The sequence below is a fragment of the Naegleria gruberi genome (genome assembly GCF_000004985.1).
Source record: "Naegleria gruberi genomic scaffold NAEGRscaffold_5, whole genome shotgun sequence".
Classification (NCBI taxonomy): Eukaryota; Heterolobosea; class Eutetramitea; order Acrasida; family Naegleriidae; genus Naegleria; species Naegleria gruberi.
Genome location: NW_003163322.1, coordinates 116,190 through 139,971, shown reverse-complemented (window position 1 = coordinate 139,971; position 23,782 = coordinate 116,190). Strand labels below are relative to the sequence as shown.

The 23,782-nt window shown below is 34.0% G+C and overlaps 11 protein-coding genes across 11 annotated transcripts; 4 read left to right on the top strand and 7 right to left on the bottom strand.

The window, feature by feature from the left end:
• Positions 1 to 383: 383 nt before the first annotated feature.
• On the top strand, positions 384 to 1,730 carry NAEGRDRAFT_30371 (uncharacterized protein; the record flags this gene model as incomplete). The annotated part of the gene is made up of 2 exons (XM_002681698.1): positions 384 to 1,259; positions 1,299 to 1,730. The coding sequence occupies 2 exons, from the start codon at positions 384 to 386 to the stop codon at positions 1,728 to 1,730; spliced, it is 1,308 nt and encodes a 435-aa protein (XP_002681744.1).
• Positions 1,731 to 2,079: 349 nt separating this feature from the next.
• Positions 2,080 to 4,641, top strand: NAEGRDRAFT_46092 (uncharacterized protein; the record flags this gene model as incomplete). The annotated part of the gene is made up of 1 exon (XM_002681697.1): positions 2,080 to 4,641. The coding sequence occupies one exon, from the start codon at positions 2,080 to 2,082 to the stop codon at positions 4,639 to 4,641; it is 2,562 nt and encodes an 853-aa protein (XP_002681743.1).
• A 6-nt stretch (positions 4,642 to 4,647) lies between these two features.
• On the bottom strand, positions 4,648 to 5,468 carry NAEGRDRAFT_30645 (uncharacterized protein; the record flags this gene model as incomplete). The annotated part of the gene is made up of 2 exons (XM_002681552.1): positions 4,648 to 5,202; positions 5,262 to 5,468. The coding sequence occupies 2 exons, from the start codon at positions 5,466 to 5,468 to the stop codon at positions 4,648 to 4,650; spliced, it is 762 nt and encodes a 253-aa protein (XP_002681598.1).
• A 749-nt stretch (positions 5,469 to 6,217) lies between these two features.
• NAEGRDRAFT_62898 (uncharacterized protein) lies at positions 6,218 to 7,135 on the bottom strand (the record flags this gene model as incomplete). Its single annotated transcript, XM_002681551.1, has 1 exon — positions 6,218 to 7,135. One exon carries the CDS (start codon positions 7,133 to 7,135, stop codon positions 6,218 to 6,220), a length of 918 nt encoding a protein of 305 aa, XP_002681597.1.
• Positions 7,136 to 8,015: 880 nt separating this feature from the next.
• On the top strand, positions 8,016 to 8,290 carry NAEGRDRAFT_5323 (uncharacterized protein; the record flags this gene model as incomplete). Its single annotated transcript, XM_002681696.2, has 2 exons — positions 8,016 to 8,172; positions 8,232 to 8,290. Coding segments are annotated over 2 exons (216 nt in total), but the record flags the coding sequence as incomplete, so codon positions are not given.
• Positions 8,291 to 11,895: 3,605 nt separating this feature from the next.
• On the bottom strand, positions 11,896 to 12,585 carry NAEGRDRAFT_62896 (uncharacterized protein; the record flags this gene model as incomplete). Its single annotated transcript, XM_002681550.1, has 1 exon — positions 11,896 to 12,585. The coding sequence occupies one exon, from the start codon at positions 12,583 to 12,585 to the stop codon at positions 11,896 to 11,898; it is 690 nt and encodes a 229-aa protein (XP_002681596.1).
• Positions 12,586 to 12,946: 361 nt separating this feature from the next.
• NAEGRDRAFT_56883 (uncharacterized protein) lies at positions 12,947 to 14,540 on the bottom strand (the record flags this gene model as incomplete). Its single annotated transcript, XM_002681549.1, has 1 exon — positions 12,947 to 14,540. One exon carries the CDS (start codon positions 14,538 to 14,540, stop codon positions 12,990 to 12,992), a length of 1,551 nt encoding a protein of 516 aa, XP_002681595.1. The 3' UTR covers positions 12,947 to 12,989.
• Positions 14,541 to 14,982: 442 nt separating this feature from the next.
• On the bottom strand, positions 14,983 to 17,401 carry NAEGRDRAFT_78248 (prolyl oligopeptidase family protein). Its single transcript, XM_002681548.1, has 2 exons — positions 15,434 to 17,401; positions 14,983 to 15,392 (listed from the first exon to the last, which is right to left on the bottom strand). Exons 1-2 carry the CDS (start codon positions 17,285 to 17,287, stop codon positions 15,033 to 15,035), a joined length of 2,214 nt encoding a protein of 737 aa, XP_002681594.1. The 5' UTR covers positions 17,288 to 17,401; the 3' UTR covers positions 14,983 to 15,032.
• Positions 17,402 to 17,505: 104 nt separating this feature from the next.
• FM175 (uncharacterized protein) lies at positions 17,506 to 18,932 on the top strand (the record flags this gene model as incomplete). The annotated part of the gene is made up of 1 exon (XM_002681695.1): positions 17,506 to 18,932. One exon carries the CDS (start codon positions 17,506 to 17,508, stop codon positions 18,358 to 18,360), a length of 855 nt encoding a protein of 284 aa, XP_002681741.1. The 3' UTR covers positions 18,361 to 18,932.
• Positions 18,933 to 19,041: 109 nt separating this feature from the next.
• On the bottom strand, positions 19,042 to 20,836 carry NAEGRDRAFT_78246 (uncharacterized protein; the record flags this gene model as incomplete). The annotated part of the gene is made up of 3 exons (XM_002681547.1): positions 19,042 to 20,162; positions 20,208 to 20,590; positions 20,647 to 20,836. 3 exons carry the CDS (start codon positions 20,834 to 20,836, stop codon positions 19,395 to 19,397), a joined length of 1,341 nt encoding a protein of 446 aa, XP_002681593.1. The 3' UTR covers positions 19,042 to 19,394.
• A 2,442-nt stretch (positions 20,837 to 23,278) lies between these two features.
• On the bottom strand, positions 23,279 to 23,773 carry NAEGRDRAFT_4109 (uncharacterized protein; the record flags this gene model as incomplete). The annotated part of the gene is made up of 1 exon (XM_002681546.1): positions 23,279 to 23,773. A coding segment is annotated over one exon (495 nt), but the record flags the coding sequence as incomplete, so codon positions are not given.
• Between the last annotated feature and the right edge of the window lie 9 nt (positions 23,774 to 23,782).

The following is a 23,782-nucleotide window of genomic DNA, read 5'->3' as shown; positions in this document are numbered from 1 at the left end:
CAAGTAATTTTCCAACAAGTGTTGTTGATAAATTCGATACCTCTGATGATGAGGAGACAGCAGCCTATTCACAAATTATTTATAATGAAGAGGATCAAATTTCAACAGAAGGCTCCGAAGCCATCATAAAGGAAGCTCATTTGGAAGATAAGGATTTGGAAACTGGAGCTTCACAATCAGAAACCTTGTCTGATGTTTCAAATGAAAATGTTTGTACTGCAGAACAATCATCAACATTGTTCGAGAATGTAGTTGTAGTTGAACATAAGGATACCTTTAAAACAGAATTTGAGGAACAAACAAATAGTGATTATGCTGTTTCATCAATAATTATTAACAAATCAAATGACTCCTCAAACTCATTGAATATTGTTCCTGAGGAAATGCCAAAATATTTAAAACATATTGATGAAGATCAAACTCAATTGAAATGGCAACTACATCAAAAACACATTTTCATTTTGAGCGAAGCTGGTAAACCAATTTTTGCAAGATATGGTGATGAAAATCAATTGAATACCATTCTTAGTTTTTTCCTTGGTATTGTAACTATTGTCTCAAAAGAAGGAGGTACTGTAAGAACCGTTAATTGTGGAGATTTGAGGTTTGTCTATGTTCTTAAAGGAGCACTCTACTTCGTTTCTGCATGTAGAACATCAGAAACTAATATTGAAATTGCCAAACAATTGGAAACTATTTACGAACAACTTGTATTTATACTTACATCGAAGAATATCCAAGATATATTACAAAAGAGATCTAATTTTGATTTGAGAAATTTATTGGGAGGAACTGATAAGATTATTTATTCTCTAATTAATAGAATGAGTAATTCTATTGATTTTTCGTTTGATTCAACACATGTTCTGAGGTTGCCAAAGAATACTAGAAATCAAATAGGTGATATCATGATGAAGAATAGAGTTCAAAATAAGCTCATGTTCTCCTTAATGATTTGCGATAATACCCTTGTTCACATGATTAGAAACAAGAAGTACAATATGAAAACCAAAGATTTACTCTTACTGATGAATTTTGTTGGATCTGCACACTCTTCAATGAAGAGCAGCGAGACTTGGACTCCTATTTGCTTACCTGGACTCTCAGAGACATCCTATGTCTATGCTTATATAATTTATTTCACAGAAAATTGGTGCTATGTAATGATTTGTATGAGTACAGAGTCTTTCTTTGACTGTCAACAATCTCAAACTCAAACTTTACATGACCTTATTCAATCCGAGTGCTTCCCATCTGTTGTCAATGCTTCCAAATCACCTTATCCACCAGTTAACGAGATTTTCACAAATGTCAGACAAACAGCTTCATCCCCAACAGCAGATGACTTTTTAATGACTCAAACTTTCCTCAGACATTTCAATTGTAGAATCAAATCAACCACTATTTCAATTTGCCAAACTTGTTCCACTAAATTCTTACCACCTTATCATACCAAGAAGGAAAGAAAGAGAATTCTCAGATTGTACAAATCAACAAGAGAGAAACTCGAATCCATTCCAAACAAAAATATTGGATCTCAAGTAAGAACCTACGTGGAAAGCACCAAATATGAATCTGTTATTGGACTGTGGACTGGTAATTTGGAAATTTATGCTACATTTTCATTGTTAGCTTCCAAATCTGACATGATTGCAATTTGTGAACAAATCAAAAATTGGATCAAGAAAGAAGATCCATCTCTCTTCCTCTCCAATATCCCAACCTTTTAATTTATTTTTTCTCACACTCAAATTAAATTTAATATTACCCAAAATTTGTAACAATAAATATCTCACTAAAAAGAGGTATTTACAATTTATTCACTATATTCATACTAATTCCATTACCTGCCAATACCATTGCACCAGTGTACATCGATTATTTCATAGCCCTTACTATCCTTAACACATTTTACAACTTTCCAAATTAAAACTTGCGTCTTCATATTTCTGCTCTTGATTTGGCTTTAAAGCGACGCAACGTTAAAAAACTTTAAAAAAAATGAAATTCTCTCCCGTAACGGCATTTTCATCATCACCAATGTTATTAAATAATAATTCAAGGAGAAGCATTGGCACGATGAGCAATCCGTGTTTCAAAAATCAGTCTAGGATAAAATCATCAACATCGCGGCGGAGGTCTCTATTGATTGGGTGTATATTCATCATGACTGTAATTTTGTGTTTATTGCCGAGTGGTATTTGGTCGGAGTTTAATGAAGATAGCTATACGAGAATGATTGATAAATTTGGATACTTGAAGAGTGTTATTACGTCGAAAAGGAAACCAATTCATCATCATCACTATGATAATTCTATTGAGGAAATATTCGATACAATTTATTTACGAAATAATGAAACTCTTGATTATGGTGTTGTGGTAGTTATTGATAAGTTGGGAAAGGTTATATTTAAGAAAGCTTACGGAACTCGAGAGCCAACAATTGTTGGTGCAAAAAGAAATATGAAAGATCCTCTTGATGATATTTTCCCAATATCAGAAGTGTCAGCAACTTTTACTGCTGCCACAAGTGTGCAGCTTTATGAAATGGGAATTCTGGAAAATTTGTCAACTACTCAAGCTAATGTATATTTACCAGATCCTTTGAAAATCAAAAAGGATATTATCGGAGATTATTCTTCTACACTTGACCTACCTGTAAAGATTAGTAGTGATAATGTTACTTTAGGATCACTGCTTACCCACACTACTGGGTTTGATAGCCGAGTTGTTGGATCATGCTCTCGAGTTGATGATTCATCTGAAAAAAACGAGCCAGAACACTTTTTGAAAAAGTATCTGGAAATAATGGACGTTCCTCGTATTAGAAGATATGATTTTGTTTCATCATTTTCACATATAGGATATACCATGTTAGCTTTAATTATTGAACGAGTGACAGGACAATCAATGAAACACAATTTGGAAAATCATATTTTCAAACCTTTGAATATGTCCAGCACTTTTGATAGGTACAAGAAGAATATTTTTGATTCAGAAAACCTTGTACTGCCATTCCTTTCTGAAACAAATGACAAGGAAGAAATTTATGGCAGAATCTACGATGACTATTGCTGGTATACTCCAGCATTTTCTTCTTCTGTGGGAATGTACTCTACTCCAAGAGATATGGCCAAGTGGGCTCTTACTCATTTGAATTATGGAGAAATAATTCCATCAGAACTCGATCCACATGTTGAGAGAAAAAGAATATTCTCAAAGGAAAGTGCTGAACTAATGTACAGTGAACATTTCAGCTCTCATCCAAACTGTTCCATCACCACTGGTTATGGATGGAATATTGAAAAGAAATCGGATGTAAAGTACATTACAGCACACGGTTCTTTCATGCATCCATTTTTCTCTAGGTTGGCTGTTTTCCATGAACAAGGTCTTGGTATTGCAATTTTGGGAAGAGGAAAAGATATCAGGTGGGATTTGGGATTTGATTTATTTGTTGATAGATATGTCGATAGAGTTCCTTGCAGTATGAGAAAATCTCCTTTGAATACTACCTATGTGGATAATGATCTTGGAATTTGTGCATTCACAATGAAAATTAGTTCACTTCCAAAATTTTCTGAAGAGTACAATTACATTACCAAGTACAGTGGTTGCTATGTAATGCACGAATATGAACATACTACATGGCTTAAATTCAGGAAGGAATTCCAAAAGAAGATTTGTGTTTCTGTCGAAGACAATCACCTCTATATTTCCACAGGAGAGAGGGGAATTCAGCTTGTGGCTTTGGAAATGCCAGGAAGAACTCTTGAAAATGATCCTCTATTTATTGCTGGTATCAAATATGATGACGAGGTATTAATTGTCGATGGATTTTCTGATATTTCTTTCGAGTTCAATGAGGGAGATGAATCAGCATCGTACATTACTCTTGCTTCTGTACCTTTTGAACGAGCCACACCAGTTAACTTTTACGCATTATTGCTTACTCTTGGATTTTCATTTCTCATTTGCTTTTCATTCTCATTGTTGCACTTGTCGTTCTGTATCCATACATGGAGAGAGCATAATGCAATGTATTCCAAGAGAAAGGCATCAATTTTAATTAATCGAGTTGCCTCACTTCAAAGACCAATTGGTCCACTTTCTTCTTCGACTGGATCAATCACTATTCAAGACTCTGATACCAACATTGTTGGTGTGGATGAAGAAGGTAGACAATTATTGTACTCTTATGGAGATGATGAAGAGGCAATGAATGGATCTGAACCAACAACTACTGTCAAATCAAGTAAGATACACAAATTTATCAAGATCAAATCCATTGTTGATACTATTGCTATCTTATTAATGTCGTGTACTACATTGAATAATTCATTGGCACTTATTGGAATTATAATGAATTATTCATTATTCAATCAGACCAAATTATTCCCACAAGAGCAATTTGGCATTCAATTTTTCCTTCTTGAATGTCAACTGGCAGTGGTATTTGATTTTGCTATTGTTCTTGCTCTTTTGGCTTTGTTTGTCGTTCAAATGACTCATCCAAAGGGTAAGAGCAGAAGAGTTTGGCTTTGGGTTGTAATGTATGCTGTTTCAACCTTCATCCATTTAGTTTGGCTTGCATTTTGCATTTACTTTAATTGGTTTGGTCCTGATTATCAAACAATTTAATACAAATTATTTATTTACATTTTGCTCAATAATGTGTGCAATGGAAGAATAGGCAAAATGGTATTGTTCTTGTGTTTGGATCATGCCAAATCTTTGTTTCTGCAATTTTAATGTTAAAATTAATTGTTGAAATACTAAACAAACCTTTAAAGAAACAGCTCTTTCCATAATTTTTTCTGCATCAATATCCACACCATTTTGGTAATCTTTGAGAATTGAGTCAACTAAACAAAATGTTCCAGTTCTTCCAACACCAGCTGAGCAATGCACGTAAATCTTTGATTTAGTTGTATTTAAATTATTGACTAAATAGACCACTTCTGAGAATGTACTCAAATTAGGAACTCCAAAATCAGGCCATGTAGTAAAATGAACAATATGGACAATTTTTTCCTCTGCTCCAGAAAATCCAACCTTGATGGTTCTATCATATATTTCATTCTTAATTAAATCCTCATTAACATTAGATACGATAATATCTCTTTGTTCTCGTGGATTGCTGTCATCTGGTGTTGCTCCTCCCTTGTCTCCCAAATTAGGCCAGTATTGTTCACATTTTTTCTAAATTACATATATTGTGATCTAGATAAGCTGCTGCCAAACGTGATGGCTCTACTTACAGAATTTTTTTCAATCACATTTGCCAACATTAAAATCACCTTTACATCCTCCTCTATTATCATTCTCCAAAAATCGTAAATTGTATTAGCAAGTGGTCCTTGTCCAGCAATATACAAAACTTTATCATCCACACCAATATAATTTGCATTAATATAAAATTCATTATCACTTGTCAATTTTACTCTGGTATCCTCATCTTTGATCATCAATCATCACACACTCTATCGGAATGTAATAAAACCTACTTGCCAAAATATTAGAATATCTATTCTTTGAAGGATTGTTCAATGCGGTCGTGAAATCTGTTGATTTTACCAATTGTTGCTCCAAATTCCTCATTTTAGCAAATTCCTCCTTTGCATATTTGTTTGCATGATTTTTCAGTGTGAGTGGAAGTGATTTATTTTGACCCATTTTTTAATTGTAATTTTTTTAAATATAAATTTCATTAGATGATGAAATTGATAAAAATGGATGTTTACATGTTTGTTTAGAGAGATAGATCATAATTGTTGTGGGTATGTTCCAATATTGAGTGGAAATAGTAAATAAAGGAAGTCATATATCTTTGTTAATTTTGTTATTCAAAAATATAAAAATATGGATCTTTGGAATAGTTCTTGAAAAATTAATGGACTACCTCAAGAATAATACACTATTTCTTGAGTTTCGCACAGGTTTATCACCATTATACCAAACACCAGCAGATTCATTCAGCCAATTTCCTTCTGGAGCACCATAATAGGTAAAGGTTGTGAAAATTCTATGTGAAAAATGGTGCTCTTCCCATTCTAAATCCAATCAGTTGTCCATTACTTGCTTTACAATAGCATAAAACACAATATTTCACTATTAGTTGTTTGGAAAATCAAGAGTTCCAAGGTTTATTATTAATTGATTAGTTGTTAGTTCCATGTTAGAAAAGGTTGATTCAAAATCTCAATAATACCTAAAATCACTTGTGTAAATCTGCTCTACAATTAGGGCATGAAGGTCTCACGGCAGATTTTAACCATCCGTCTAGACACTTAATATGAAACATGTGGTCACACCCAGTTTTGTAAACCATTACATTTTTTTTCAATTTTTCAAGACATATTGTACATTCCACAGGTTCTGAACCATCTGTAGGATTATATTTAACCTTCTTAATATCTGCCTTATTTCTTGGAGGTTCTGGAGTTGTATTTCTATTGTGCATTCTTTGTAAAGCATTCATCAAAAATCCACTAAACCTCGAAGGAAATTGGGGAAGTAAAAGGAATGGATTTCTTCCCAAGTTAAAATGTCTAAAGATTGTGGCATCATCTCCATCGTCTTGCTCCTCAGAAATATCAGTGTCGTCATCGTCATCATCTGAATCACTATTAATATGATTCGTCCCAACTATCTGCACTTCATTCTGTTCGTCATCACTATTTAACACAATGGCATCGTCTTGGTTTCTACCATGTCGTCGAAATTCGTCCGCATCATCCTCTATTACTATTACATTTTCATCATTATTCGAATTATTGTTTTGTATGGTTGTTGGTGGTAAAATAAACGGAGAGGGTATTGCAGGTGTTCGATGAGGTATACTTGAAGAAGATGAAGCAGCAACAGGAGCAGATAGGCTTGGTGTTGAATTACTTATTCGTCGATGTTTCCTAACAGGCTGTAGAGATGAAGATCCAATAATGTTATTATTATTCAATGTTGCAAAATGATCATAAGAGTTTTCCCGTATTGTATTATTATTATTACCACTACTACTAGATCCGATTATTTGTGATTCCTCATTCTCATCATTATCACTATTAATGTCTAGGCTTTGTGGAGTAGTGTGCTCCAAAAACCTCCTCTTTGTTGCAATTCTTCTTCGTGGAGGCATCTCAATGATAAAGTTTCTCAATTATTTTTTTTCTATTTGCTTGCTCTTTAAATAGATAACGTGCGGTTTTACCTTTTGGCGCCATTTTGTGCACAATTTTTTGTTCTTGCTTTGAGTTATTTGTTCTTCTTCACAATGTTTAGTATTTTCAAATTTTTATTGGAAAGCCTTCTCCCTTAATATCAACTGGATCAAAGGTAATTATTGTGTTGGGATGGGAGGTGAAATTTCAAGTTAGAAGAAATATGAAACTAGTTTCCATTACAACATAAAAAAAATGAATCAAAACGATCTGTTCTTCCACAAATTGCCATCTATTCGCTCGGCCATTCAAAAATCAATATTGTCATTGTCCCAGCACGATCTTGTTCAAATTAATCTTTCTATTGATAATAATACAAATGTAGAATTCATTGAAGGAAATGAAGTGAATGATGTTTTGCGTTCCGTGATCAATTTTCAAAATTCTCTGATGAGAGGTTTGATCAATTGTCAAGCCAGTGGTGATAATTTTGCTGATCTCAAGATCATCACTGCTAGTGGTGATGATCACCAGGGTGATTTTTCCAAAACTAAATTCACTACTATTGAACCAATTCGTAAGGTTACTGGCACTTTGTTGAGATTCTATGCTTCCAAAGGAGCTATAAACGAATTTCCAAGTGCTTTGGAAAATTACAATGCGCAAAAGGAAGGGTTTGAACAATTGGTATTGCCACAAGTTGATGTCGTTTTTGGTTTAGCTTCTCAAAGTGAAGCTCAATTATTTTCTCTTCTATTTACTGGTTTTGAATTGATGTCCTTGGGTGGTGATTTTGAAATTCAAAAACCAAACACCAGGGAATTTTGTGAATTTCTTCCCAATTTTGTGGCTGAATATTTTGAAAATTTAGATCAGGTTCACTTGTTTGCTCTTATAATTGCAGCAAATGCAACATTTTCAAAGAAAATTTTGGATTTACTCTGTGCTCAAGTTGCAAATATGATTAGAGGAAAGAGTCCTGAGCAAATTAGAGACACTTTTAATATTAAAAATGGTAAGTTGACTATTTCAAATATAATTCATCAAAGATATTTACTAAATATTTGTGAACAGATTTCACTCCTGAGGAAGAGGAAGCAGTTAGAAGAGAAAATTCTTGGGTAGAAGAATAAATTTTAAGAATTCTCTCATCAAGAAATGCTATTGAGCTTTTTGCTTTTAGCTTTAGAAAATTTTTTCGCGCCAAAAAGTTACAATTTTCAATTTCCCGCCTAATGCTCAAAAACAAATCAACAAAAAAAATGTCTAACAGGAGAAAAGACAAGGACCCTAACATGCGAGTTCATTTCATAAGAAACAGTGTCGATGAGGGAAATAAACAATCACCAGTTGTATCTGGTGATGTATCAATGATACCATCGGTTGCTAACATACGAAGACAGTACGAAGAGAGAGTCATGTTGCTGGCTGATGGGTTAACTAGGATATTAAGAGATCTTCAAAATGATAAAGTAATTTTACAAATGGACAAGGATATAACAACATCTCCTCACGTAAAAGATAGAATTCTTGAAATTCTAGGTGAAGCACTAAGGTCCGGTATGTAAGAAGAAAATAATATTATTTTAATAATATTCATCACGATGACACAGAGCAAGAAACGGTGATACAAAGATTAATCGAAGAAATGTCTAAAATGGAGACAGAACTCAAAACAACAACAGAAGAGTTCACTAGGTGTCAAGTAGCTTTAAAACAAGAAACAATTATTCGCACAGAAAGCGAAAAAAAAGTAGGTCAACTCAAATTAAAAGTGAAGGATATGGTTTCCGATCAAAGCAAAACAGAAGGAGCTAAGGTAAATGACTTGTACGATAAAGTTGTAAATTTAGAAAAAGAACTATCAAACAAAGAGAATGATCTGAAAAAGAGAAAGAAGGCACTCTCATTGTAAGTATTGCATGATTGGAATTTTTGATAACAAAAAACAGAGAAAAGGAAGAGAACAAAACCCTAAGCGAGCAGCTGCATTCGAGGGAACTAGAATTGAATGAGCTCAGGAGAAGAGTTGAAGAACTTGAGTCACTGGCTGAGGATAAGGATGAAGTGATTGTAAAGCTTGAAGAAAAAACAGAAAAATATAAAGAAAGTTACTCCGAGGAAACAAAGGCAAGCAGATTGACGAGCAAAATGCTGAAAAAGAAGTTGATGGAAACTGAATCATTACTGAAAGAAAAGACTGATCAAGCGAAGGAGGCCAACATGGTAGTAATGAGAGTTCAAGCTAAAATATTGAAATATAAAGAGAGACTGGATGAAACTGAAAGAAAGAGAGAAAAATTAGAATCGGATCTCAAACGCCTAAAGACAGATTCAGACGAGTGTCTTGAGAGAGAACGAAAGGCTCACAACGAACTTCAAACAGAATTTTCAAAGAGACTCAATGAGAGACTCTCAGAAAGTGAAAAGAGAATTAAGGAAAGCTTTGAGAGTAAGATTCTTTCTCTTGAAAGAGAACTTTATCAAAAGGATTCTCTTGTTCAAAAGTCTCAGTTTGATCAACTTTATCAACAACAATTAATGAATGGAATGGTAAGTTTATCTATTTGGATTTTGAGAATAACATTCCAAAGAAAACTCTTCAACCTGATCAAGTGGATAAAATGTTGGAACTTTATGAGAGCAAGCTTAAAGTCTTCCAAAAGGATTATATGCCAAGATCGGAGCATGATAAGTCGATAGTAGATTTAGAATCTAGGTTTATGAATGAAAAGAGAGAATTGGAAAGAAAGTACGATTACGAGTCAGAGTTCAAGCTTAAGGAATTGGAACAAAAGAAACAAAAAGAGTTTAACAATACTCTTTCCAATATTAATCAAGCTGTCAAACAATTGGAAGAGAGATTGTACGAAGAACAGAAGCAATGTAAGAAATTGAAGAAGGAAATTGTTTCCAAGGATGAGGAGCTAAGAAATACTAGGGATGAAGTAAAGAATGTTGAAAAGAAGAATCAACAGCTAGGATCTTATATTGAAGAATCCAATAGAAATATCGATACATTAAGAGATTATATCGATAAGCAGGATCATGATAGAAAAGAGATGGAGATTTACTGTTCCAAGATGGCTGACGAGGTAAGAAACATCAACTCTCAACTAGAGGACATGAAGAAGCATTCGGATAACCTAGAAACTGCTGTACAACAAAAGAAGGCAGAGTCTAACAAGCTCAAAGAGGCCTTAATATCAGAGACACACAAGCTGGAAGAAGTTGCTCACGAGTATCAATTGGCCTCTCAAGACTTGGAAAAGTATAAGCGCGAGCACAAGATCATGTCAGACACAATCAACTACCATCTCGAAAATATTTTACTTTCTCTTCCTTCCACAGAGTTTAGAAAATTCAAGCTTTCTTCATCAAAGATTGAAGGTATTGATTCTCTGTGCAGTGAACTTGGAAAGAGTATTGAAGAGTTTAAATCCCACACAAATAGAACAACACAAGAATTAAAAGAAAAACAAGTAATTCAAGTGAAGGGATTGGAAGATGTCATTAAGAAAAAGAAGCAAAAGGATGGTCTTGTTGAGTTCAAGCTAAGAGCTGAGGTTTCAAACTTGAGAAGGGAGCTTGACACTGTTAAACTTCAAGCAAATCAAAATCTTTCTGCTTGGAAGCAAACACTACAAGGGTTCTCAGATCAAGTTCTTCAAAAGGTTCACGAAACTAGTGTATTGAAAGAAAATGAAAACTACAAGAGGCAAAGACAATACGAGAGAGACATCCAAGAGCTTTCATCTCAATTAATGAAAAAGGACAATGATGTCAATTCCAAAGTTTTTGCTCTCCAAGAAGAGTTGAACATTGTTTCTCAAAGACACAGTGTTGATTTAACAGAGAAGAGTGCGTTGGCAAGAAAAATGGAGGATTTGAGAAGAATAGTTAGAATTATCGAAGAAAACTTTGCTATGCCTTCAGACATTATTAATGGTATTTGGTCAACTCAACCAGAAATATTTGAAAAGTCTGTATTCCACCTCTCTCAAAACCTTATAACTTTCAAGAAGAATTTCGAAATTCAAAAGAATCAAATCGATGATCTCTCTCAAGATATTCAAAATCTTCAAGCTCAAAATGAAGTAACCGAAGAGGCAAAGAGAAAGCTTGAAAAAGCAGCTGCAAAACTTCAAATAGAACATGACAAGTTGCTCTCGATATGCAATGAAAAGTATGCCGAAGTTGTTGGTAGTTTGGAAGACATTAAGGTAGAAGTTGAAACCTTAGAGGCCAAATATTACAAGGACGTCAAGGAATCAACAATCAAGGCAAAGGAATCCTACGAAAATCAAATGAAGCACCTCACAGAAAAGTTAACAGACAATATTGAAAGAGCCTCACAACTGATAGTTGTTTCCTCAGATGCCTCAACTGTCTATCAAGAAACAAAGAAAAAACTGGACGATATTAGAAAAGAAAAGGAAAGACTCCAAAATTCGTTAGTGGAAACCCAATTTGACAAGGAAAAAGAAAAACAAGAAAATATGACACTGAAAAGAGAATTAGAATCTTATGATCAAAAATTACGAGAACTTGAAATGGAGAAAGACAAGTACAAGAGGAAGAATCAAAGTTTAGAGAAAAAGAATAAGAAATTGGAGCTTGTTGTGGAGGCTGTGAAACAAAGTTATGATATTGGCGACCAACCAATAAACAACAATTAATTATGTAGTGATTTCACTCTAGAAATTAATACTTATGCAAGGATTCAATGGAAAATGATTTAATTCTTGATTGGTTGACTTGTTTTCAAAATGTTACAAAATTCTAGTATTAATGTTTTGAAAGAGAGGTGATTTCCGAATGGTTTGATATCTTCCAAATCCAATTCTGTATTTAACCCCAAATGAATCATGATATTTAGAATTCTTAACAATCCAAATGCTATACAGAGAGTTTCTTCTTGTTTCACCATAGTAAATCCCCAATGCTTTCGGAAGTGTGAGTATGCTCTAGTTCCATACAGATTGGCCATCCAACTTCCCATCACAAATAATTCATTGGCCCCAACAAGAACTTCCAAATCAATCATGACAATACTTTGAGACGGATAGGAAATGATGAAATTTGCTGGATTTACATCAACAATAGTCAGAGAACTTTTTTGATTGGAAAGAATTTGGAATGAATTTTGAGGTTCTGAAAAGAAATCTTCCAATTGTTGCATTCCTTCTTCTAATATCTGCCCTCTAGATGGGTCCATTTTGCTCAATAGAAATTTCTGTTCCTTGATGGTGTGAGAAATAAACTCTGAATAAGTTTCGAATTTTCCTCTCAAATTGGTTGAACTGTTCTCTTCAACAAGAGGTCCAAAACCCTTCACTGGAATATTTCGCAATTTTCCACAAATTTCAACACAATCCTTCATTAAATTTGAGAGAATATCATCATCTTCCTCTTTTAACTCAAGCATATTGGAATTTAAAGCTTCCAATAACGTTTTCCCCTTCACAAACTCCAAAATCAAAAAATCAAATTTTTTGGAATTAATCTCAAGTGAACCAACTTGAAAACATTTTGGAAGTGGTAATTCTTGATTTGCCAAAATAGTGTAGAGCATACACTCAACATTTCCAAGCGGATTACTAATTTGTCTATCGATTAACTTGAAAATGAATGAGGACTTCTTCAAGTTTAGGTTTGAAATGATAAACGAAATTCCTGCTCTCTGTGATGACTTCAATTTCCGAGTGGATCAATTGTTGAAGAAGAGAGCTGTCAATGAGATTAGAGGTGCGCAATTTTTCAAGAAGAGCTTGTTTCATTTTTTTTCTGTGATTGAGATTCGGCAACTTTATTTGAGTAGTGACAATGAGCTCATTTCTTATCAATTTTTCTCTTAATGGTAGAAAGGATTTTCCTCTTTTCCTTCAATTGTTGTTCGACAAATATCTTAAATCTGCGATGAGTATCCATCATCAAGACACACATTTCAGTTTCCACAATTTCGAATAAATTTTCAGGAAGAGATTCATTCTCTCCCTTTGCAAAATAATCCAAAAATTGTTTCACATTATCAGCAACTTGTTTGCTGGTATTGACAGATCGTTCACCTCTCACATCTAAAAAGTCAGTGTGAATTTCGAATGCAATTTCAAACTTTCTCTTTTCAATATCGGATAAATCCTTCTCAGTAAAGCCCTTCTTAATATTCTTCTTCTTTTTAGATGAATCTTCATTACTTGTGGTGGTTGTTGTTTCAGAAAATTGATCAGAGCCACTCAAAATGTCAGTGTCAAATAAGAAAACTTGAATGTCAAAGCTCTTTTCACACAACTTTTTGTAATCGTTAATCTTTTCCAGAACTGCAAAGTTTTCTTCACTTCTTTCAATCTTGCAAAATTCTTTGAATTTCTCACAAAGTGCCGAATCATTGATTGTATCCATCAGCATGTACTTTCTCACTTGTCTCAATTGCTTCTCCTTAGTTGTATCTTTCCTTACCGAAAGCACAATATACGCAATCAACACTGGCACGACAATGACCATTGACACGACCAGAATAATGAGAGAGGCCAGAGTTGTGCCCAAATCTTCCTCTTCAACCACTTCTTGCATATTAATAACATAATCCAAAACTGGTTGAATTTCTTCAGGATAACCTGCTAAATAGTATTGATATAATGGTGAATCGAGTATGGTGATGGCTTGTGAATAATTGGATGCCCTGACCATCTCTATTACTGACAGCTCTTCCTTGACAGCTTTTCTCGATCTCACATCCTCTCTGCTCATGTTATTTCTCTTAGAATAGACTACATCTTCAGGTACTGAAACAAGTAAAACATTGAGTACTTCATAATACTTGTCATGATAGGTCATGAATAGATCGGCATATTCCAGCGCCAAAGTTCGATTATATTCTGAAACGACAGATACTCTGCATGAGAGTTTCATCAAATCTCTATAGTAGGTGGCATCTGTTTGCAAGGCCCCTATATTCGAGTACAAGTTATCGACAACTGAATAGTTAAATGCCACAGCTGCCATCAATAAGCAAAAGGCAATTAAACTAACGAATAAAGCTAGCATGCTAGTCATCTTGAGGCAGTTAAGCTCCATTACACCACAACATGTATGAATTTTGAAAGCTCTATTATAGAATTTGGTAACAGAGGATGAACGGGGTGTTTTCAATGAGGATGGAAGTGATTTTTGCTTGTGAATTGAATCTCTCTTTGTTAAATATTGTTGGTTGTTGTTGTTATTGACTTCAGTGATGTCAATAGTGGTGGTACATGTATTGGGTGAGACAACTTTCAATTCATAGGACACATGTTGGCTTGTGTCAATGCTTGTCATTGTTTTTTTTTGAATGTGTGAAAAAGTTGTTTGTTTCTTTCCACATATTCTTGTCAATGAGTTCATGTTGTTTCGTTTAAACTCTTATTGATACCATCCTACTATTTATACTATTTAGAGAATCTCAACAGTTGTCGCTTTTGACTTGTGGATAATATTGGTTGTGGACATTTATCAAGGAAGGAAAGTTACTCCATCCATACAAATTATAAAGACCAATATGTTAAACATCAACACAAAGATATTGGCATCCCATGATTGGTGTGATACATCCAATAGATATATGGTGGTACGTTTGGTATGAATAATGATTGCATCTGAATGGTCAGTTACCGTATATTCGGATTTGTTACCTTTTTTCTGTTAGTAGAAGGAACTATTTGCTTTTGAACATTTGTTGAATCATACCTGCTCTAGAATGAAAGAATTAATCATTTAAGAATGATTCAGACAGAAGAATTTGCTACAATTTAAGGTTTAGTCAAGATTAGTTCAATCAGATTCCTCTGCCAATATGATGTATTTTATTGAGGTGAAGAGTACAATGTTTACTTATTTTTATTTCTTGGTGTACTTGACTCCCATATTAGCTGCAGCGAACATGTAAACATCAACCATTTCCCTAATTGACATTGCCAAAGACTTGCCAGCTCCATGGCCAGCATTAACTTCAATTCTGCACAACAATGGAGATTCGTTTACAGGTCCTGCTACATGTTGAAGTTGGGCAGTATACTTGAAAGAGTGGTGAGGAACGACTCTATCGTCATGATTGGCTGTTGTTACCAACACGGCTGGATACTTTTGAGGCTTAATATTGTGAAGTGGACTATAAGCACTCAAATAATCGAAACCTTTTGGATCACTGGAACAGCCGTAATCACTACACCAAGCATGGCCAATAGTCCAAGTGTGGAACTAGAAATTTCATTAGAAAAATAATCAATTATAAAACTTACCTTAAGCATGTCAAGAACACCAACCATTGGAACACCGACACGGATTAGGTCAGGTCTTTGGTTAACTACTGCAGAGACTAAAAGTCCACCGTTAGATCCACCGTTTAAGGCAATTCTGGCTGGAGAAGTATACCCTTCCTTAATAAGATATTCAGCTGCAGCAATCATGTCGTCAAAAACGTTTTGCTTTCTGTCGAGAATACCTTGTTCGTGCCACTTTTCACCACCAATTTCATTTCCTCCTCTCAAGTTTGGAATGGCTACAATACCACCAAAGTATTTGATCCAAAAGAGTCTCATTACACTGAAGGATGGTTGAAGTGAAATTGAAAAACCACCATATCCGTAGAGCCATGTTGGGTTATTACCATTCTTTTCAAATCCCTCCTTTTGATGGACAATAAACATTGGAACTTGTGTACCATCCTTTGAGGTATACCATTCTTGCTTGACTTCAATAGAGTCAGGTGAAGGAACTAGATCACTAGTCTTGGTCTGATAAAAAACTGATGTTTCCTTTGTGTTGAAATCATACTTGTAGACTGTACCTGGGTGATTGAAAGAAACAAACTTGTAAAAGAGGATTGAGTCTTCCTTTTTGGCTGAAATACTTGCTACTGAACCAACTGCAGGCAATTGAATATCATTGATATATTCTCCAGTTGAAAGGTTGTAGAACTTTAAAACATCTTGAACGTTATGTACATAATTTGCAATGATGCAATCATTATTACCAATACTGGCAATGCTCATTGGATCCTCAGTTTCAGGAATTAATTCCTTCATTTCAGTGTATGGCTTGTTGACATCAACGTAAATGACCTTTGAGTTTGGAGCATTCAAGTTGGTCTTAAAGTAGAACATGGTTCCCTCATTGGTAATATAATCATATTCAGCATCAAAGTTATCAATATATTTAACAACTTTGATTGGTGATTCACTGTCATTTGGATCAACTTTTTCGAATGCCAATTCTCCTCCAATTTCATCATTCTTATAAACCTTTGTAAAGAAGAGTCTATTTACAGGTGCAGTGCTTTCACTGACAGTAATAATCAAGTACAATCCATCATCAGAAACAAAACCTCCAAACATCCACTTTGGTTGGCTCCTGTCACCATAAATTAAAATATCTTCAAGTTGACTAGTTCCCAATTTGTGATAGTAGAGTTTGGAATTTTCATTGGGGTCAACTTCAGATCCCAAACTTTCAACAGATGACTTTGGTTCTGGATATCTGGTGTAGAAGAAACCCTTAGAATCATGAGTCCAAGAAATTGAAGTAAATTTACAGAACTTAATAGAATCAGGTAAGTGTTCCTTAGTCTTGACATCCATAACCTTAATAGTTTGCCAGTCGCTTCCCTTTTCACTTAAACCATAAGCATAATAGTCGCCATTCTTAGTGAAAGCACTACTTCTAATTGAAGAAGTACCATCAGCAGAGAATGTATTAGGATCAACGAATACTTCAGCTTCATCTGATTCAAGTGATCTTCTGACCCACATGACGTCTTGATTTTGTAAACCATCATTTTTGAAATAATAATATCCAGTCAAGTCACCTTTACCTCTCTTGAATGGACATCCAACTTTTTCAAAATTAACCATTTTTGTAAGTTGATCAACCAATTCTTCTCTTGTAGCTCCAACCTTTTCTTCAATTCCTTCTTCCATCATATATTTTGAAAAAAGATCAACTTGTTGAGAAACCCATTCCTTTGTCTTTTCACTGTATGGTTCTTCCAACCAACGATATGGATCAGCAACTTTTACCTCCCCTCTTGTTTCACTCTGATAAGTATCAATGGCTGATTCATCTCTAAAAGCTTGAGGATAATTCCAAGATGGCATTCTCGTGTTATATTTTATATTGTTACTATTATTATTACAGGATTGATGTACAAATCTTCTCTGTTGCTGTTGTCTATTGATTCCGAACAAGGACGACTGCGAAGGGAGAAATTTTGTTTTTTTGTTTAAGAAAAATTTATTTGCAGTTCGGCAAGTGATCATTTTTTATAAAAATAGATTTGAAATCCTTTGAAGAGAAAAAGAGTTTACAAAAAAAAATGCAAGACATTGCTGGCGAGGGTTGTGGGGAAGTGAATGATGGAGTAATTTTGGTGATGATTGGAGGATTGCCAGCTTGTGGAAAGACGAGTCTGTGTAAGAAAATTCAAACCTATTTGGAAGATATTCGGATGGAGTGTAAATTATTTTGTTATGATGAGGTTTTGAATGAAGAGTTGGAGGATGGTGGATTTACTTCGGAAAAGTGGAAAAAGTCTAGAAATTTAATTTATAAACAAACAATTAAAACCATTAATGAATTTAAATGTATTGTGAAGAGTGGATGGAAAATAATTATTTTGGATGATAATTTCTATTATAAAAGTATGAGACATGAATTTGTGCAAATTTGTCAAGAATTTACTATTGCTCACATACAAATAATTTTGAAATGCAATGTGGAAACTTGCATTGAAAGAGATGCAAAACGTAGTCAACCAGTTGGAGAAGATATTATTCGATCTATGAATATAAGGTTTGAATATGGAAAATCTTCATTCAGTGATAATATCATTTACATGGAATATGATACAGATAATTTTTCTGAAATGGATAGTATTTCTTCTAAAATTATTGATCTATTCCCACTAGCCAAACCATTACAAGATTTAAACAAAATGAAACAAGAAATGAAAGAAGAGAGCCAGAGACAAAACGAACAATCTTTTAAAAAACAGTTGGATGATTCATTGAGAAAAAAAACATCACATTTAATCCAACATAATTTAATCAAGAAGGAACACGCCAAAAAGCTATCAGACCTCAAGAAGGATATTTTAAAGTCTGTCTCTCAATGTGATGACATATCATATTATGAACATTTATTTGATGAAAAAGTGAAAGAATTTCAATAATTTACTTTAGTGTGGCTATTATGCCTTTAATATCCTCTCGCATCACTTTCTCTTCATCACTTGGAGGAGGGTAATCATTATCGTTATACTCACATCTCAGTAATATTCTATTACATAGTGAAAGTATTGACATGCCAAACACGTAGTATCCGTGTAACAGTATTGGAAAGTCAAAGGAAACATTCTTAACCTCGGAGAAATCAATTTCGTTGGTTCCTACATTAGATTCATTTCCTATTCGGTTATATTCTATTAAGTGATCAAATTCAAACATAGGATTGAATTTAGGAGAATTCCATACCAGAATTGGTATCCCCTTAATATACTTGACTGGTTTGGACTGTTGGTAGATTACAACGAATCTAGCAGAAAGCAGATTCCCTTCCTTAGTTTCAATACTTTGCAGAAATGTTTTAATTGCTGGAAATGGCGCACAGAGTATTGCCATGTAAACTAGTAATTTTAAGCATTCCCTGTTAATTGACTTTTCAAATTTGGAATCTAAAACTCCTCTAAATGACCTTATATACATGATTAAGAAGCTGATGTCATTTCTAAATTGCAATGATTTCTTCTTGGTTGTTGGGAAAATGTTGGAATACGTTTCATTCCATGCCTTTGCTGAATTGAAGAGTAATTCACTGAACAAGTCGCTGGCAAAGTAGTCAGGAATACTTTTGAAGAGCTCTTTACAAGTCGATTTCATATAGTAATTCCACATCTGGATACCATAACTACACCTATCATCATTCAAGAATTTTCTATGAGTATCCCAATCCATTTGATACCTAACATCTGGTACACAATATAATGAAATTATACTACTATGATACTCGATTATGAAATCCCTAAATGTTTTTGATTTTTCCCTGTAAAAGTTATTCATTTGGGTAAAATCAAAGGTTTTTTCCTCCACACAATGCTCAATTGTTTCATTGTACAATGCACCAAAATAGCTCACAGAGTCACAACAGTACAATAATGTAGAGTAGGCAACATCTTTGAACAGGTTAAGACGAAGTTACAGTATTAGATTACTTACATAAGTTCTTCAATAATTTCGGATCGAAATCACTCTTGAAAAGAAATTCATCAAATTTCCCCAACAACACTGAAAATCCGTAACAAATTTTCTTCAGAATATTATTTTTGAAATCCGTAAGTCCATGTTTTGAGAACATTGTAATAATGTGAGTCAACTTATCCATCAAGGATTTCACATCCTTGAGGATTGGATGCTCGTTACTCTTGGTAAAGCTCTCAAATGAAATTTCCTTTCCAAATAATCCATTACAAACCTCTCCCAATATGAACACTATTTCAACTGTAATTCCATTAAGAGTGGATGAAACAAAATTATCATATCCGAATATGAAGGTTTTTGAACCAAAGGAGAAATCCACTTGTTTAGGAACAGATATAGACAATTGTTGCTCTTGTTTCTTTGACTTCCCTTTTTTCTTATTGATTAGATTTGAAACATTTTCTTGAAAGTCAAGCGCCAACTCGAATATTTCAATAATATTTGGCATTATTGAGGACACCTTATGATTATATAAACTCTCAGCAACATCCAAACAAATATCACCCAGCATTATTGTATACTTGTTAAGATACAGTGATACAAACATTTCAATAAGAAACTCATTATCTATCACCTCTGAAGTGATTGAAAAATCTTCTCTGATCACGGAAAGTAAATCTCTCGATAACTTGAAGAAAATGTCCAGATTCAGTTGCTTTACATCGGTCGATAGAGAAGGCACATAATCTGCAATTTCCTTTTCTCGAAGGGAATAGTACTATTGGAATAATTAAGGTGATCAATTAGTTAACAACCCACTTACAAATTCCTTTAACTCCCTTGAATCAATTGACAATGAAAGATTCAAGAGCAATAGTTTTCGCCTATCCATATCTTTTTTTGGGTGTGTATCAGATATTCCATTCACTTGATAGGCAACCATAGCATAAATAAATGTATTAATTTCCTCCTCCAATTCAAACTCTGTATCAAAAGTCTTTCTATTATTCAATTCCAAAGGGGGAGCCAACCTATATCTTTCATCTCTAAAAACTCTCGAACATCGGTATTTAAAATCCTCTTTTAAAATTCCAATCTTTTGCAATACATTCATACTCGAAAATAAATCAGTTTCCTGATAATATCTCATTATTACAATTAAATCCTCCAAAAACTCCTTATCACTATACTGTCTAGGTTTTGTATCTTTTATCAAATTAGGAATAGTTACAGCTCACACATAAATCTTCTACAACACCTACCATTATCTACAGGTAATACAATACTGGTTTGATCCAACTGTTTATTCACCTCCACAATTCGTTTATCAATCTCCTCCAACATGGCTTCAAAATTAATGGATTGTAATCCCGATAGAGCTGTAGTTGCATGCGCTCCTTCCATCAATAAAAATTCCTCAATGGAAATACTGGTCCCAATAAGCTCTCCCATTTTTTTCAAACTTGTGCTGATCTGTGTTATTATTATTAAACAACAGCAAAAAACAATTAGGAATCTTGCTGTTGTAGGTTGTTGGGAGTTGTACTTGTTTTGGCGCCAAATTAAAGTTTCATTTAAAAAAATTTACTCGATTCGTCAGCAGAGGAAAACTGCTTACTATTGGTGTTCATCAAATCATCATTAAAATTCCATTTGTTGAGGACAATAAAAGTTATCTGTCGGAAGAGAACAGGATGATGATGTTATTATAATATTAATGAAAGACGAAAAGAATGAATTTTGTTTGATTTTTACGAATTTAGGAAGGTGCTTGTTATACTTGCCCTTAAATTATGAAGACGATGAGTATGCCACTGAATGTGCTTTAAATGTACCAAAAACATGTACATTAATATGTTCGATACAGCAATTAGGAAATAACAAGAGTTCAACCTCAATGACTATACAGAATTTTTCTGTTGTGGTGGAGCATGGAGAGGATATTATCATTGCACTTTTTAAATCAAAGAACTCAAACACTAGAGTGGGACATTTGGTAAGTAAATTCATATTTAATCAATATTTATCCGGTGTGTGGATTAATAGAAAATGAAAAGAGTGCTTGATCACTTCTTGAACATGTATGAAAGACCCCTTAGAGATTTAAAAGCATTAGAGAAACAATTAATTGAGCAAGAAACTAAGAATTTTGTTTTCAAAATTAAAGAGAAAGAAACTGTGGAAATATCCGTTGTGAATAAGTACACAGTTTTCAAGGCATATGGATCAATAATCAAGGAATTCCTTTACAACGATCTAGTTGAGGAAAATATAATACAAGCACTCCTAAATTCGGAGCAAGCCATAGAGAGGGTTCTAATTTTTGACGAGTATCTGAATCCCTTATTTAACAAGTCGCGAAAACGATCGAGACATTTTAATTTATCGAGTCCAGAAGGAAAATTTATCGAGTTGGCACTTAAAACCAGTGTTGATTTTGCAATTGATGGTAAATCAAAACAGAATGTTTTTACCTATCTCTTAATTAACAAACTGTGTATAGTCACCGTATTGGAAACAAGGAACGACATCCTATTTTTCATATTTATAACATCAGCACTGAAACTGAAAGACATTGTGACAGAATCAACCAATCATGGGTGTGAGTTTGTACAAAATGCAAAAGATTTCCAACCTTCAGCCCTGAAGAAAATTGAAGGATTTTACGAGAGGATCATTCAGTGGTATTCCGTACCTCAATCACAAAAAGACCAATGTGAAAAGGACTGGGTCAAAACCAATCTTTCATTTTCTCAAAAGAATGGAAGAAAATTCTTCAAAAACAAGCACACCTCCACTGTTATTACACCTGCGGATGATGATCCTTCCAAGTATATTACACCAAGACCTCCACCTCAAGTCTCCAACATAACCAATGATGTCAATAATGCATCTTTCACTGATTCTACAGATGAGGAAAGTGAATATTATGAGGACGATGAGGAAGGAGAACAAGGTGCCGTCCAAGAATCAGAAAATGGAGAGAAACCTCAACCCTCACCTCCAAAACTACCACCTCAAGAAATAAGATTTGTAAGGACTTACAAGATGACAGAATAATATGATTTTATACAGATTTTTATGATTTTTATTACTTTATTGCAATAATGCCAAAACTTCTGGCAACTTGTCTTCAGGACAATTCTCTTTCAAAAATTCTTTGAAAGTGTCGTCACTGTTTGTAAGCTTAGCTCCAGAATCTAGAAGAATTTTAACTAGTGAAACATTACCTTCGGCAGCAGCCAAAAGCAAAGGTGTAAGTCCCAAGTTATCCTTTTCATTGATGGTTTGTGAACCTTCGTGTGAAAGTAACCATTTCACAGTGAATGTAGATCCCGATTTGGTGGCTGTATGAATTGGATAGGTTAAACCATTTTCATCATCCTTAAAGCTCACATTCACATACTTTGAAAGGAATGATTCGTACTTTTGTAAAATATATTGAATAGTGTCATTTTCGCTGGAGCTATTAAGGATGTGAGCCAATATATTAGTGTCAGTATTTGTTTGATCAAGTGTAATACCAAATTCTTCCAATACCTTGATGGCAACTAGATTACCTTTGGTAGCAGCGAATGCTGCCAAATTCAAGGCGTTAATATCTTTGGTTGTAAAGTTCTTGAGGTTATACTTTTCATATTTGTTATTGTAATCCATAAGAAGCCTGAGAGTTGATCCTTCAACACCAGAATCGACACCATAGAAAATTATTGGAAGGTTAAGATATTCAGAAGCCAAAGAAGGAGGGAATGTTGATTCGGAAATGAGAGTTGAAATTTGGTCTACTTGATTTTGAGTAATCAAATATTGGAAGTTTTCAATATCCTCTGAAAGTTTCTTTTGGTCTGATTGCATACTATTTAAAATATATTGCTTGGAATAAAGTTCAGAAATCAAAGCTCCATCAAATAAATCATTAACCTTGGATTGTTTCTTTGCGGTACATTCAATAAATGTGATACCATATTGATCTGCCAACTTTTTAGCATCCTCTGATTTGACAAGAATATTTTCCTCAATATCAGACTTGTTAAAAACAATGAGTGAAGGAATTTCGGACAACTTTCTCTTTTTCAATCTTTCAATTCTGTTAATGAATGTTTCAATTCTATCAATGGAAGTTTGTTGATCAGGAGAGCAAATAAGAAGAACTGCATCAGCTCTAATTGCCTTCTCAAATTGACATCCACTTTCATATTCATAATTTCCACAAGTGTCGAGAATGTTTAAAACGAATGCAGAGTGAGATTCAGATTTTGGAACATATTTTCTATAGCTGTGTTCTTTCTTATTGGATGCAAGGGCTACCACCTCTTCATTACCAGTGAGGTATTGATGAATGAGTGATGATTTACCTACACCTGATTCACCATAAACAGTAATGTTAAATTCACTCAA

Coding starts and splice junctions, on each gene's coding strand:
- NAEGRDRAFT_78248 (XM_002681548.1), bottom strand. CDS start 17,287: ATGCCATCTTGGAATTATCCTCAAGCTTTTAGAGATGAATCAGCCATT. Junction 15,393..15,433: donor GTGTTCTTGACATGCTTAAG/GTAAGTTTTATA, acceptor TGAAATTTCTAG/TTCCACACTTGGACTATTGG.